The sequence below is a fragment of the Neoarius graeffei genome, chromosome 18 (genome assembly GCF_027579695.1).
Source record: "Neoarius graeffei isolate fNeoGra1 chromosome 18, fNeoGra1.pri, whole genome shotgun sequence".
NCBI classification, from domain to species: domain Eukaryota; kingdom Metazoa; phylum Chordata; class Actinopteri; order Siluriformes; family Ariidae; genus Neoarius; species Neoarius graeffei.
In genome coordinates, this window is record NC_083586.1 from 43,690,840 (window position 1) to 43,707,994 (window position 17,155).

Sequence of the window (17,155 nt, forward strand, 5' to 3'; positions counted from 1 at the left end):
GTGAGACGATGAACACTATATTAGACTTCAGACCTGCTTACGCGAGCCTCAACTTGGGATTCATGGCAAGTTTACATACAACTCGGCCTTGACGAGCATGTTAGTGACAGTTGTGCTGTCTAGCTGTACATTACAATCCAGTGCTCCACTGCCAATCACAGACTTGCACCTCTTCACAATTTTAGCACATTATCACTTGAATAATTAGGTCTGATTTCACTGCCCTGGTTAAAATAATCCTGAGATTTTATTTCTTATATTAAAGTGTGCAAAAAGGGGACATGTAAAATCTTAAACCCTACTAATGTGTAGAGCTTATTTTGTGGTAATTCTCTCATGTCGAGATGTTTATTTGAAACGGTTTATGTCTCGTCTACATTTTGGCTGACGCCATCGTCTCCCCACCCCCACCGCTCACTCGGAGTGCGCTTCATGAGTCGCTGTACATTTCATATATTCTAGTGTCTTTAGAAAAGTATTATGCTTTCCCACCAAACAAATTTAGAAATAGTTTTTTTATTTAAAAATCAACATTTTTCATTCATGAACCTCTTTGTATTGGCTTGTAGTATCTACCAACAACAATCAAACCCATACAGGCATGAAGTTAGCCCAAAAATTTCAAGAAATTTATAATTTTTCCAATCTTTGCAGTATATCTCACAATAGAAATGGTTCTGTACGTCACAGACACACACTATGACGTGACAGGTGGCGCTTAAAAGTAGACGGTCTTTCGATTTCATAGAACCGGTGAAATTTAGTTCCCTCTGAAATTTGGTCATTGTGATATACTGTATGTTTATTTCTGTAAGATCTTAAAACAAACAAACAAACAAAAAAAAAATCCCAGGCCATTCTGTGGCTGGGAAGTTATTTAATTTGAGGGGATTCTATAGCAAATAACGTGCATGAAATAACTTGCTTCATGCAGGAAAGCAGAAGAGGAAGTCCATGTGCAGGTTTGCCTTCTTCTTTTGGGTTTTACAGCAGCTGGCATCCACAGTGTTGCATTACTGCCATCTACAGGTTTACCTTGACCGTGCACTGACAGTTCCATCATTCTGTCGCTAAACGTACAGCTGATCACACCGAGGTGCTCGCTGACCGCCGATAGTTTGATCCTGCGTTTCCTTTCCTTCACAACATAACATCTTTTCTTCTCACTTTCTGTTACTGTAGTAGGTCTTTCACGTTTCATTCGCGTCCTCCAGTTTCCATTCCCGTTTCAAATTTGTATCCCACAGTGCCTTGTGCGAACAGGGAAAGCCCACCACATGATGCATGACGTAGTATCTTGAATTGGGTCATGGTGAAGCAAGAAATAATAGCGGAGAATTTAAGGCCATGTGGCCCTAAATTCATTAATTGTTCTATTAAAAAAAAAAAAACTAATAAAATTGCAAGTCTGTGATTCAAATTCAGTAGCTTTCAGTCCACTAAACAAAAATAATTGGGTGTCTAGGAAAATTCTTTTTATGACCTACACTTGAAAAATCTGAAAGTCAGTCTACCTTTAAACCTTGCCATTTTTGTGTAAATTCATTACAATTAATTCTGATTATTTGCTATAACACAGTCTCTTGGTGGCTGCAGATTATTTTTAAACTAGCCCAATCTGGCAACTCTGTCATGAACAAAAAATAAGAATAAATTAGTATTTCAAGGTGATTTAAAAATGTATACTGGTCTGAATGAGGACTTTGTGAAGATTAATATTTGTTGAGCGGTTGATATACATAGCTGTATAATTATATGTAATAGTACATTCTCCATGAAATGCAGAAAACAAAATAAGTAATGAATAAAACAATGTGGAGTGCTATCACAGGCCAATAACAAGGTGGTGTGATGCGGTTCAATCCAAAAAGGCTTATTGATTATTTTCCAATAACAGCACATGCTGAAGTGATTTATTCCTCTTATACCACATTGATTACAATTTTTCATTCATCAACGAACAACATGGTGAATTTTTATCCAGTTAGAGTTACATTTCATGATGTGGAACATCAACAAAACAGTTAGTTCCTGTTGTCCGTGATTTTAACGCATCAATATTTTTTACCATGACTTCAAAGGTCATATACAGAGTAATATGAGCCACTGGTCATAATTAACACAGAAAGAATGGCTCCTGCCTTTCTCCATCTACCCCACAGCACTACACACATGACACTAAGGATGAGTGAAGAGAAGCGTAAAGAAGTCACACACAATGGTCCTTCCTCTCCTATATCAAAAAAAGTTAGCCGTGTGCGTGTCTGTTCCTTCAGGGCACTGTATAGATTACATCTGAGCTGTGTGTAATCGGTGGGAAACAAAGTAATCAGGAAAGCAGAGAGTGGTGAGAGTATTAAGGGGAAAGTCCACCAGTTCATCTGATATAGTCAGTAATGCCTGTAATTCAGTGAAACTGGAAAATGTTAATATACATGCTTGATTTTTCTGCCAAACCCTGACTAGTTTAGATTTAAGTCTAAACCAGTTTATTAATTATTGACAGAGTACAGTAAATTCTTTTGATTATAGATGAAAATCCCCATCATATTGGTGTGTATTGTTTAGGTGGATTGGTGGCTGAAACAAAAAAAAAATGTGGACTAACTGGAAAGCATATTTGGACTGGCAACCAATTCACTTTCCCTTTATTTACAAAGTATGTTTGATGATCAGGTGACTTAATGAATACGAGTACATATGGGACTCTAATGTGTTGCTCAATTCCAGAATAACCACAAAAAAAAAAAAAAAAAAGACCTTATTACAACACATCAGGCCATCCTGCAAAACAGCTTGTTCAGGACCTTTCTTCTGAAATGAAACTAAAGAGAAATTGATCAAAACAGGAAAGAACAAATGCCAAATTACCAAAGGGCTCTTTCTGTTAAAAAAAAAAAAAAAAGATCCTTTATCTATGGTTTACGCTCAAAGAAATTCAAGAAATCATGTTTCCCAGTGTTAAAGGACAATTCCAGGATTTTTAGACCAGAAGAAGAGAAAGGTCAAACAGTGAGTGAAGAAAGTAATTTTCATACATGTCAACCTATACGGAATGTCCGTATTTTATACGGATTTGATTCAATAAACGTAGTATACGGGCGTACAAATAAAGTTATACGGATTCTTTAAAAAAACTTCAATATTTATTTAGAGCTATAATCAATTCCCACGATGATAAAAGAGCGCATAACATTTACAAACGTACTGTACACCACAGAAAGCACTGACAGCCAGTAAAGAGTCTTATGAAATCGCGCGTTATCTTGTGGTAGCGAGACTTCGTTCCACTTCTGATCATGCACACACCGCATTGCGAGAATCCCGCCAACCGGGAAGTAACATTTTGTTTGAAACGCGTATTTCCACCTGAGCGACTTTCAATAGCGACTGAAAAGATTCTGAATGGGCACTCCGGCAAGATCAACAGACACTTGCTGCGACATGCAGCCTCGTGAGGTATTGGTGCAGACTGCTAAAAAAAAAAAAAAGCTGTCATGGAGTACAATTCAGAACATTAGAGTAACACTGTGTTTTTGTCAAACATTGGAGCTTTGTATTCATTCTGAAGGTTTATTGTTATTAATATTGAATAAAAAAGTAACTGGGATATATCATTGTTAATTATCATTCAAATTTTAGGTAAATTATTTTAATTTGCATCTTTTAAGGATTTTATAAGGGAAATACGGATTTTGGAGGTTGGTTATACAGGTTTGATTGACCAAAGGTTGACATGTATGAATTTTCTACAGCTTCTTCACAGTTACTGAAGTAAACAGACACAGGTGCAGCTCTGTAAGGATTCCTTCCATGTTGTTGGACACTTATAACAAGACTGTAAATGACGGCGTAGCTCACTCTGGCCCCGTCTAATCCAGAAGGGACGATCTAAAGTGGGCTGCCTTGTGCAATAAATGTTGCAAGATACATGCACTATATACAAGCTCTAGACACCCTAGGAATACCGACCTATTTGCCAGAAAGCATCCAAAACGGCGAAGAATTGACTGAGAAGCAGCGATTTTTGTTGAACTACTCATTAAGGCTTAACTAGTCCATAACTTCATTAATAATTGTAATTAAGCAAATCTGGGTAGAAGTTATATGCACCCTAGGTACCTCTACCTTCATGCCAGAAAGAATCAAAATCAGTGAAGGATTGAGGGAGAAGCAGTGATTTGCGTGGAAACTGCTCGTTAGGGATTGATTAATTACTCCATATCTTCATTATTAATTGCAATTATGCAAATTTGGGTAGAAGCAATATGCACCCCAGGCAGACCTACCTTCCTGCCAAAAAGAATAAAAATCGGTGAAGAATTGAGAGAAGTAGTGATTTTCGTGAAATGTGGATGATGCTGGATGGACAGCACATGATAACATAAGTCATCGCCTATCGGCTGGATGAGCTAATAACATTATGAGCCTGTCAGTGACGAAAACAAGCAGTTTACTTTGACATGGTTGATTTCTCTGTAAAATTACATTTTATAGCCGTTTTGTGGTTGCCAGTGATATCGTTCTAACTCAATACTGGACTGATTTCAGTTGTTTTTGTCCCTAGTAACTATCTGGACCAAAACAGATGGGAAAACAGGGCCTAGGTTAAAAATTCTTCGAGTTTTCCTTTCAGAATATAATGGAACCGGGGTAGTTCTTCAATTACATCAGTGAATGATTATACGTCAAGCAAATTCAATCATTTAAAATAAATAAATAAAAAGAATTTTAAAAAGTCGTCAAGTCAGACAAGTTTTGGCCAAAGCCATTGTGTAATTTCCAACTTTCCAACAACGAAACAAGTCAGTCAATCAAGTGGTGTCCATGTAACTATGTGGTATATCTGAAGGATGAATTAAACAGATTTAGAATTTCATTTTACAAATTTACTGAAAATTTCATGAAAGCATCTTACAAAAATATGTTTCGCATAACTACTAGCTAACTGCCCCATCAACTGCCCCAAGACTTCTATCATCTATAAGCTTCTAGCTTCAGTGCCGGGGAAATGTGTCGAAATTATTTGTAGTAAATCACCTTAAGAGATTCGGTTGAAAAATGCTGCAGTATTGCTTTATGTCTGTATTTCTGAATATAATACAGTGCAGAAGTTACAAGTTTGACAGCAGGCTTTGATAAACAGAAGCTCTACAACATTGGATCTACGCTGGAGGAGTTCATTTGGAAACTTGGAGCACATCAAAGCTCCAGCACTTAACAGAGACACCACCAAAAGTCACGATATCTAAATAAAGAAATATTACTCAAGGATTGGAATCAAACAGCAACAAAATAGATGGACAGGATCCAGAAGTTGTTTTGTTTGTGGGTTGTTTTTTTTTTTGAGATTTGAAGAAATGTCTTGAATAGAAATTTGCAAGCATCAAACAGCATTAAAGAAAACTAAAGCAAGTTGTAGCAGTAAAACAGGGTGCAGTCATTGCTACTTACCGTTCATAACTCAAAAACTGGTGCTAAAGATGATTAGCTGTTACATGTTCTACTTCAGGAGAAATTAAGCCATTACTTCAAATCAAAGAACAGAGAAAAAAGAAAAGTCGTGCGCGAACAATGAGAACGTGACCGTGAAGACGATTCCTGCTCAGCGAAAGCAAACTGAGGAAAAGTGTAAACAAAGGCGTTTCTTTATTTGAAAGACCAAGTCCTATGTTTTCCCTGGAATCATTTTTATATATTTGATTTATACTGTATATTTGATCTGTCAAATTGCTGTGATACCAGAGGAATAAAACATTTCCGGTCAAGCTGTTACTTCAGGATCAGAACTTCACTGATTAAAATATGACCGGGTTATAGGAAAATATTCATTACTTATCATAAGACACCACAGAAGTCACATGTAGAGGACAAGCTCATTTTTTGTGACTCTGTAAAAGAGGAAATGGTCGTCTATAATTGACCTTTTCCTGTTCAAGGCTTTGGCTTGCCATGCTAAAGACCTGCTGTTTAATTCTGATCTCAGCTCAGTTCCCCATATAACCCATTCCCTCGAAGCAGGGAAATTTCAAAACAATTCATCTTATCTACCACATACAAACTTCCGTGGTACCACGAGATCATGCACCTCATATACTGGGTTACAAAGATTCACTGGCAGAAACATACAAGTACAATGTTGAAAAAATATGAGAAAACACATGACTGGTTGAATATTTAAAAGCAGACTGGTATCCGAAAAGATTTGTATCAGTCCTGCCATCAAGGATGACCCGAGTATTGTTAAAGCAGATACGCAGAGCCATGGCCTCACTTTTGTTTATAAATGCCTTGAGACCTCAAGAATGGCACAGAAATAGTTTTAAGCGTTAACAATAAATCGAATATAGTAATTTTTATGATTAAAGTGATTTATATAGGCAGCGGTCTGAGTGAATGACCTTGACGTCCGTAACGTCACAGCAGGAAGTCTATCGGTCTCATCGCCATTTCCGCTATACTAAAACACAGAGCTGACTGCAACTCCAATCCTCCATTTTGAGCTAATTTATCGCCGTGCCACATAGATGTGTCGCTGCACCCACCAGCAACACGACAGAAGGTGGATTTATGTTGCATTCATGGTCCAAGAATGTTCAAACTGCAAAGATTTGGACGCATTTTGCGAGAAGTTCACGGGCACATTGGGCACCGACGAAGTGGTCTCTCCTCTGTTCTACACATTTTACGGAAGATGGTACGAGACCTCTGATCTGTTGAGGAGCGTTGGCTATAAGCCCGTATTGAAAGCGCGTGCAGTACCAACAGTTAAAGAAAAAGAAAACTACAAGAAAAGGAAAGTATTTATTTATTTTTAAAGCAAAGTTCAGTTGCACCAGTCCGCCCGGAGTGAGCCGAGGGTTATTGCTAAAACCCAGGATGGAACGGGACGTGACATATCGCTCAGGCAGTGACCTCCCCACGGTTGTTGCTAAAACCGATGACATCCCGTTCCGTCCCGGGTTTTAGTAATTGCCTGAGCTGAGCAGTAATGGCGAAGTACTCTGTATGGACCAAAGTAGAGAATGAGTGTAGCAGCCATCTTATTTCAAAACTGGATATTGCTGACATCTCGCCCTTACGTGGAAGAAGCGAATGAACAGAGAACTGAACAAACAACTGAAAGTCAGATTGTTTCAAAACAATCAGCCACAAGGTCGGCCTTCAAGAAGCGAGAACACAGACGGATAAGCTCCGACTCTCATTTGGATATAAAACAACAAATACAACACATTGTTTACCTGCATTTAGATTAATACATGTAACTTGTATTGTGTGTTTAAGTTACTGGTATAAGATTATTTAATTTGCTTCAGAATGTGATCGTCTCAGTTCATCTGATTATTTAATGAGCCTTTTACGTTTTATCAGTGAAAATGCATGCATGTACATGTGTGTTGCATAAGTTATAACACCCATCCTGTTTTAATGAGAGTCATCAATGAAGTCAAATCAGTCTTAGTTGAGCGAGTCGGTAACGCTATTTCTTACTTTCACCATAAATTTTTATTTATATGACTTTGGCCTATAGCTGTCAAAGGCCTTGGCTTTAAAGTGCATATCACGGGTAAATTCAGGAGCAAGATCAATGTAATTCTCCCATTTTATATTAAACTTTGGTCAAATATCTGTAACATTCTGCATTCTCTGCAATTTTTTTTACCTTGAGCAATACCAGAAAAATTCAGTTGAAAATCAAGCCATTTGAGGCGAATTGGCCGCCTCTGAACAAACTTGGCATTTGGATTTCCTGGCAAACATTGATTTTCGTGACGTCGCGTGCGGGACGCCTCCCTCTGAATCCTACGTCAGCGCTGGCTTGTTTATGAGAAAACGACCTGGTGGTTTTCTGCAAATTTCTTCAACGTTATCACATAATTATTAAAATGGTTAACAGATGTATCGTAGGAGGGTGTAGCAACACCAATCTTGATGGGATTAGTTCTCATCGTTTTCCAAAAGACCGGACAATGAGAGAGAAATGGGAGCGCTTGGTCTACACAGGCTGTGCACTGAAACCGTGCAAAGCTCGCGCAGCCTGCTCGCACTTCCGCAGATAATGTCACGAATCTGGCTCCAGACTCCCTTGGGATTTTTCCAGATGTGTTTTGTTATTTTATTTTTTTCTGCTGTAGACAGATGGCCTTGTGAAAAATTACCCTTCTGGATGAGTGTGTAAAGGGACATACAGTACTTTCATATAAAAAAAAAAAAAAAAAAACACGAAATTGGTCCAGAATATGCACTTTAAAACCGGTTACCGCTGTGACGCCACACACTCAGGGCTGGCTGGCTCAGCGGGGCAGCTCGAATGCCAACTTTGCGGTCGATTTTAACTCTCAAAAATATATTTTTTAAATTCCCATTTATGCAGCATACAAGAGTCAAGGATGGAGATACTATCCACTCAGAAATGTATTTAAAAATAAAGGTTCTGCGTATCTGCTTTAAGTACCAGACTTGGAGGAATACAAGCAAATTCTAACAATGAATGAACCCCAATTGGAGATGGTTTGCATTACAAATGTAGAGATAACTGGTTCTTGCCAGCTAGACGCTGCTAATTATTATTATTGAGCAATGTTCTCCTTTTACAGGAAAATAAAAGGAGTTTTGGGGACTTTTTCCTGTGAACAGCCTGTTCAGGACCTTTCCTCTCCAGCACAATAAAGCGAAACTTAAAAGCACAATTTGGAAGCATATGACTGAAGCATATGACAGCACCAGACTGCTGATGGGGCATTACGGAAAACACTGGCTGAGAGGTTTCTCAACTTTCATCATACTGGGACGTTCTCATTTGGTGTTTCCACTCTACCCTGTAAAATACACTCTTAGAAAGGAGGTGTGAAATCCAACACAAACTGTATTAAATTCTTACACATCAATGGGTGCGTATTGGGACAACACTTGTTGTGTTAATTTTGACACACTCACTGTGTTAATGATTTTAACACAGCGAATGTGTCAGGAAGGTTAACACCAAGATGTGTAAACATGTAATATTAACGCATTATGTGCTGCCCTTAGCTACACGTATTGCAATTTAAAAAAAAAAAAAAAACATTCCAAATCCCTACACAAAGTGTTCCAACACAAAATTTGTTAATGACAATAATACACAATTTACAGAGGTGGACAAAGTGCCCAACTTCATTACTTAAGTCAAAGTACAGATCCCACTGGTCAAATGTTACTCCGATACAAGTGAAAGTTGTCCAGTCAAATTTTTACTTAAAGTACTGAACTACTTGCTTTTAAAAATACTTAAGTATTAAAAGTACATTTTCTGTCAATGCATCGTTGTATTATTGCCACAACGCTTACAAAACCTAATGCCGTTACCAAAGACAGTCCAAAGACATGCAGGTTAGGTTAACTGGTGACTCTAAATTGACCGTAGGTGTGAATGTGAGTGTTAATGGTTGTCTGTATCTATGTGTCAGCCCTGTGATGACCTGGCGACTTGTCCAGGGTGTACCCCGCCTTTCGCCCGTAGTCAGCTGGGATAGGCTGCAGCTTGCCTGCGACCCTGTAGAACAGGATAAAGCGGCTACAGATGAGAAATGTGAATTCATAAAATGAACGCATGCTGTGCCATCATGGTGGTTTAACGTTAAGCTAGCTAGTCAGTGAAGCTCCACCTGACATGCTAGCAAAATCTTTTCAAACTCAAAATCATATTGAAAAGAAAGATTTCTACATTCTGTTTATTTGGCAAGATTATGCTAAAACATTTCTGGAAGGACTTCAGATAAGTTAACGTTATTTATGTTAGCATAACTCCATTTTTACATGCTAACTGCGTTCAAGTTAACTAGCTATGTGTTAACATTAACCGTGGACAAGGCGATGGCAACTTGGCGGGCAAATCCATAGAAAGTCATTTGACTAAACAGACTGCATAGCTATTGCAATGTTGTCGCTAGCTCTAAAAGCACAGACAACTTCGTTGCAAGCTTTCTCTCGGAATAAAACGTTTATATACCTCAATATGCTTCTGCAGGTTGGATGGCGAGTTTTTGTAGGCCGTGATGTGGTTCGTTTTCGGCAAACAAAGCAAACATTTAAAACAAAAAGTCTTTAATCCTTTCAGAAAACTGAAACATGGGTTCATGGGCCATGGGGGCGTGCATTCTCCAGAAGAACCGCCTCCTTCCATTCTGCCATCAACTGATCATGTTAAATAATGCTGTTGAAAAATCATTGAACTTGATTTTATACAGTCTATGGCTGTGACCTGACCCTAGTGATTACTGATAGGCTGTCTCAGTGTCACCTGCGAAAAAACCGTCACGTTTTAGAAAAGAAAAGAAAAAAACATCCACTTTCAAAGCTGCTTCATAGTAACGAGGAGCTTGATAGAAATGTAGTGGAGGGAAAAGTACGATATTTGTCTTTCAAATGTAGTGAAGTTAAAGTCATAAGTTAAAAAAAACTCAAGCAAAGTACAGATACTCAAAAAGTATACTTAAGTACAGTACTCAAGTAAATGTACTTCGTTACTGTCCACCTCTGACAATTTATGACATCATTAGGGCGCATCAGTTGCCCTCACTTTCATAAAATCTGATGCATTTTTGTTTGGGTGTTCCTTTTCACCAATAAAGACATCCTGTAAAATTTTTTGACCATATTCAAAAGTCTAATGGTGGCACCATGAGGTTCATTTTTTGCCAAAAAACGCTTATTTTATGTTTTCACGTAAGATTTGAATCACAATGTTGGACTCCATTTATTGATTTCTTGTGACCCAGAGATCATGTTAAGAACCTTTGCAAAGGATTGAGAAGCATTAATGTGATTCATAATACATTTGTATTGTTTAAAAGTAGTTGAACAATGATTCAATGAACAGCTAAAACTCAAACTGTGCTTGATAATATATTTAGAATATGTACTAAAAATGTGTATCTAAGATATTTGGTATACTCTATAAGGTGCCATAATGTTTCATGAAAAGTGATCGAAATTTTGTCATAAAAGTCATAAAATAGCAGCTTTTTCCATAACTTTGAGCTCCTGGTGCCACCATTAAACTTTTGAATTTTGTCAAAATATTTCACCCAGTGTGTTTTCTTACCAAAAGGAACATAAAAACAAAAATGCATCATGATCAGAGGAACTTTTCATTTTTAGGGGGCAACTGATGCACCCTAATCATCATGAAGTATTTACAATAAGATTCACAGAAATCAAACTGCACAACATAAAAATTCATAGGATAGAATTTCAGCAGTAATAAAGGAAACGTCCGACTTAGGGCAAAACAGATTTGCATAATCAGATACCAGTACTGATTTGAATCAGATTCAAAAGCCCCCTCCCGTCCTTACTGCAAGCATGAAACCTGTGGCCAGGTGAGCAAAATTGGCAATGCTCTCTGGGTGGGACGGACTCTCTTACTCATTCTCCCATCAATCAAAGTACCACTTGCGAAGTCGTGTATGAGGAAGAGGGTGGATATTACATTCCTCATGCCCTGTGATGCAGCATGAGCAACAGTTCGAAAAGATGTTGGGGCTTCATGCATCTTGGAGGAAGCATGTGTTAGCCTTCACCCTACCCAGCTGGTTGCGGTTATATGATAGAGTTATCCTGGCTGGATGGTGACCTGATTGGGGATAAAACGGTGGGTGGAGGGGGGATGCATTTTAATGTATTCACGACATTAAAATACACTAGCATTTATATTACATTACATTAATGGCATTTAGAAAACGCTAGGTGTCTTGCTCAAGGGCACTTTAGCCATACCTGCTGGTCCGGGGTGACCGTTTTGTCCCAAAGCTTCTTCTCTAAACATTAGGCCATGGCTTCCCCATTTACTAACAAACAGCAACATTCATGAAACACAGAATTCCACAGAATTCAGACTAACACGAAATGCTAAATGGGCTTCAGAATGAACACAGTTTTATTTACTCTAGCAAGCAAACCACAATGGGTGAATAAACAGGAAACGGAGCTTCAGTTGAGTCGGGGGGAGGGGCGGATACCTGGCCACCTGTGTGTTGACCCCTACTGCAGTCCCAGGAACACCATGAGACACCATAACAGGACACTGTCTAGCAGAGACGTGACGACGTCCTCATAGAAACAAAAAAGCAGTGCTATAACAATAAAAACAATAAAAAGCACCATAACAACAACAACTCCTCCTCTCCTGGGTTGGTTATTATGAGTAGATTATTCATTTTTTTTAAATAATTAGGCCAAATTCATATTATAAAGTTTATTCATAAAGAAAAATAGTCAAGAGCTACAGGCTGGGCAGCTTAGACTTCTCATTTGTTTACTTAAAGGAGTGACCAGATGAAGTCAGTCTCCGTTTCTTGTTCTCTCCATGCATCCATGATTGTTTATCTCTCAAAATCACCCCAAGCTCTTCCTTTTGCCACACAGACACACATGGAGATACCAGCCAGTTATTTACAAAATTTGTTCCACAGCCAATGACCCAGCCGACTGCACTGGTGATCGTTATCGTTAGCCGTTACATTTTTCTGAACGCTGCACCCACGTTATCATCCTGGTCTGGCATCTCATCACATTCCTGTTTTTTTTCTCTCATTTATTTATATTTAATTCTATCCATTATTTATTAACTATGCACTTATCCTCGTGCATTCATTTACATTGCTTTTGATAATTACTTTTAAATCATTCAAGTTCTACTGCAAGATTGTACAACGCTCTGAGCTCTCCAAGTTCTCTACAAATAAAAGGGTTTTTTTTCCTTCTGAAATGAAACTACATTTCCAAAGAACTGATGACTGAATTCATAAAACAGTCCATAAAGGAAATACAGTAAGGCATAGCACATGAGCTGGTAAGGCAAACAGTGCTGCTGTTTGCATAAGATCAGGATGTTGGATGACATCAGGGTGATGAATATCACCTATTCCAAGATCAGTATCCATTTATTGTCTTACACTCAAACCACATCTGTTAGAAGTCTTAAAGTTAACTAGAATAGTTTTTAAACTTCGAACTATTTGCTTGAATTTAGTACTAAATTTCCGAGATCTTCAAAACACCTCACAAGTAAAGAGCCTGAGCTTCAGAGCAAGTTTCAGTTTGTACACACACCTGCCTCATTTACAGCATGTGACCATGTGTATGATGTAAAATATTTTCAAAAATTTATTCAATTACACAAAGAGAATTAGTCAGTACGTTAATATTTGCTGCCTCAACTGAAATTTTAAGAGCACAGGCAAGGCTGATATAATTGGCCAATAAACTGATTTAAAACTTGTGAAAAAGTTCAACCTGACATTTCTGTATACGTTTTTTTTTAAAATAAAATCATCAGCATCCAGACAAAAAATAATTAGCGTTGGTCCAACATGTCCCAACAGCGCTGTGATTAAGCTGTCACGAATTCAAATGTCAGCGTAAATTGTTAATGAATGCAAAATGCTTCCTGTGGATGAAAGATCTTCAGGAGTCTCGACTCTAAACAATTAAATGCAAATTTATATTTTGGACTGTGAAATGTACTGTACAAATTTTATTAAGTGTATGTTACTGTATTTTTTTGTGTGTGTTGGGGGGGGGGGGGGGGGAGGTCAGAGCAAGGAAAGTCCTGGTAAGAGCAAACAGCAGCTGTATGATAAGCACCCAATAAAAAGACTGCTAACCACATGCTGTATCATTTACAAATCAAATAATAAGGCAGTAATGTTTATTGATTGGCTCCGGTTTGAGAATCCCTTGTAGAACCATTTACGGCATCTTTATAATGTAACAATGAATCACGACCGTTATTACCAGATATAATTATTGGTTAAAAAAAAATTTAAAATTCAACCTTGAGGCACATGCATTCAAAAGACTGATCTAGCACACACTATGTAGAGAATGCAGCATGTGTGTTTGAGATACAGCCTTTCATGTGGCAGCAGATGAGAGATCTGAGTAAAGCAGTAATGAATGCTGTCATCACTAAATACACAAAAGGTGGGGTCGCAAAGCTGGCATGGACACATGATAGCCATCAGAGAAGGGAGGGACAGACAGACGGTGAGAGTGAGACATGCATATACGGTACAAGAAAATTTCCTATTCATACTACACTGGTCATTCAGAACACCCATGAAAGAAAAAGAAAAAATCTCTCAAACCCACCTGATCCAGATTGCATCGCCATCCAAATATAAGAATTATACAAAAGCTCAAAGACAACTCCCCAGCTCTGTCGTGAAATCACAATTACAACTCTTTCAAACTGGCAGTGGAATCTGCAAGATCCTTTGGGACCGGCTCAAAGTCTTGAACTGAACCTTCTGCTTCATGAAAGCAGGCTGAACAGACATAAAAAGAGGAACGACCAACCAAGTCAGGATAAAAACAACATGATCTCAGACATCCAGCTCCACCCAATACAACTGACCACAACACTTGAGTAAAGCAACATCAGCCAAAAATAGAGAATGGGAAATATGTTAGCAGCTGCCTGAGTGCTTGTTATAGCAGGAAGAAAAGAAAAAAAAAAGATCCTAGAGCATGTTCATACCTTCACAATAACTGTGGTGTGAAAAACATAAAACATCCAGCGAGCAGCAGAACTCTGAGCAGAAACACCTTGCTGATGTGAGAGATCAGAAGAGAAGAACCAGACTGGTTAAAGCTGACCGGAAACCTAAGGGAACTCAAATAACTACTCTTTACAACTGTGGCGAACAGAAAAGCATCTCCAAACATACAGCATACTGTATTTTGAGGTAAATGGACCATAACAGTAGGAGACCACATCATTTTCTAGTCTTGTCAGCCAAGAACAAGAATCTGCGGCTATGTTTAGGCACAAATTCAACAATATCGGACAGCTGAAGATTGGAAAAACATAGCCTGGGCTTCCCCCCCCCCCATTCTTCAACTGTCCAGATTTGGTAACTATTTGAAACATATTGTCAACACGGTCAATAACCCTACATTTATACAAACCAAAAGGGACTATTAATTTTCTATGCACGAGACACGGAGCAATGAGCCAATCAACAAAGACACAGTGTAACAGCGGCAAGCAACAGCATTACAAACGACACTTGAATCAAGATTTTCTCAGTTCTATGCAAATTAGGCTCAAATGGTTCGTCGGGCCAATCCTATGGCCCATGTGGTCCAATATTTCTTCAGTTCTCCATTTACAACTTCATTTCCTACCTGCAATTCTTTACCATTTCTTTTGCATACCATGGTTTCATCTTATCTGCCATTGAAGCTAGTTTGCCTAGCAGTCAGCAAGTTCAGTCTCAAGAGACCATTTGATTTCTGGAGGTTGAGCCGCACTTTTTGCCGTTACTGTCAAGTCTTATACGAGTACCACATACCCTTTCACATGCATCACAAGTGTAAGGAGCTGTCGTAGCCTAGTTTATGGCCTGGTGAGCAGGCTGCCGTTGAGTGTGTCTCTTCAACCACTTTTCTTCTGCTGCCCAGGCCTGCGCTTTCTCAAAGGTAGCAAGGCCGCGCTTCACTGTTTGCTTCCAGGACCCCCAATCCCTTCCGCACTCTTCCCAGGTGTTCACGTCAATGTGCATTTCTTTGAAATCACATTTGAAAACATCCTTTTAGTGCAGGTATGGCCTACCAATCAGCCTTTTTCCCTTGAGCAAGCTCGCCATACAGAAAATCCTTGGGGATCCTACCTACCGTCTGCCATTTGAACCACGTGACTCATCCAATGCATTCGTCTTCGCTTCAAGATGCTAAACACTGATATGGTGCCTGTGCATTTCAAGACAGAGTTGTTTGGGATTTTATCCTGCCACTTAATGTTGAGGATTTGTCAAATATTTCGCATGTGGAACACATTTAGCCTTTTTTCCCCCTGACTGGCTCGAAGGGTCCATGTCTCACTACCATAGAGTGCTGATGACGTATGCATTGTAGACCTTGATCTTTGTGCGGACAGTCAGCTTTCTGTTGTTCCAAACTCTTTGCGATAGTCTTGACATTGTGGTAGTGGCCTTACCGATGCGTTTGTTCAACTCAGAGTCAAGAGAGAGGGAGTCAGAGATGGTCAAACCCAGGTAAACAAAAGTATATTGACTACTCCTAAGGTTTGATCGGCGATCATTATGGCTGGCGGGTTCTTGATGTTCTGACCCATTACTTCAAAACATCAGGAACCCACCTGCCATAACGATCTCTGAGCGTTATGAGGCTAGTTATCGTTATGAAGCTAGTTTGCCTAGCACATACAATAATAGGTATCAAACCAATTTCTTGTAGAACTTAAAAAAAACAACACACATACACACAAGTGAGTGCTTTCTAGTGTGAACGTAGGGTGAGATTACATACACACTGAAAAACAGCATGTGACTGAGCCACAACAACTTTAATGAACTGCAGCATCGACTTGACAAATGACTAGAACCGTACTAGAAGGATAAACACCATTCTTCTCAAAGACATTCACGCAACTGGAGTTTGGAAGGCGGTGGTGGAAAGCGCTGTTTAAAATATTGCTCCACTATCTTCTATAAGTGATCAATTGTGTTGAAATATGGTGACTGTGAAGGCTATACTTTGCTATTTGACATCATTTTCATCCTCAGCAAACCATTGACTCATTCCTTGTACCTTATAGATGGGGGTGGAGTTACCCTGAAAGAGAGCACACCCATTATAGTAGAAATTTGCCATCGTAGAATAAAGTGGTTGGTCAGAACAACGTTATATTGATTTGCAGTGACTCTTCCCTCAAAGAGAATAAGTGGACCCAAGCTAAACACCAGCTAGTTTACTAGCAGTTAGCTAGCTGATTAGCTTTTTACGAAGGCAGGAGAAACTCTTACTATTTGTGTACATTATACAACCCCGATTCCAAAAAAGTTGAGACAAAAGTACAAATTGTAAATAAAAACGGAATGCAATAATTTACAAATCTCAGAAACTGATATTGTATTCACAATAGAACACAGACAACATATCAAATGTCGAAAGTGAGACATTTTGAAATTTCATGCCAAATATTGGCTCATTTGAAATTTCATGACAGCAGCACATCTCAAAAAAGTTGGGACAGGGGCAATAAGAGGCTGGAAAAGTTAAAGGTACAAAAAAGGAACAGCTGGAGGACCAAATTGCAACTCATTAGGTCAATTGGCAATAGGTCATTAACATGACTGGGTATAAAAAG

The 17,155-nt window shown here is 38.7% G+C and overlaps 1 protein-coding gene across 9 annotated transcripts in view; it reads right to left on the reverse strand.

The window, feature by feature from the left end:
- The window catches only part of mcf2la (mcf.2 cell line derived transforming sequence-like a), a 167,897-nt gene that overhangs the window by 135,172 nt on the left and 15,570 nt on the right, over positions 1–17,155 (reverse strand). Inside the window, exon 1 of one of the 9 annotated variants that reach the window (XM_060898867.1) lies at positions 14,134–14,262. The exons of 7 other annotated variants lie outside the window; for them this stretch is intronic. In XM_060898867.1, the coding sequence (XP_060754850.1) occupies positions 14,134–14,155 (22 nt within the window). In that variant the 5' untranslated portion in view covers positions 14,156–14,262. Of the gene's footprint in view, positions 1–5,454; positions 5,506–14,133; positions 14,263–17,155 lie in introns of those variants that run through there. One more of the 9 variants, XM_060898869.1, reaches the window with a different exon arrangement.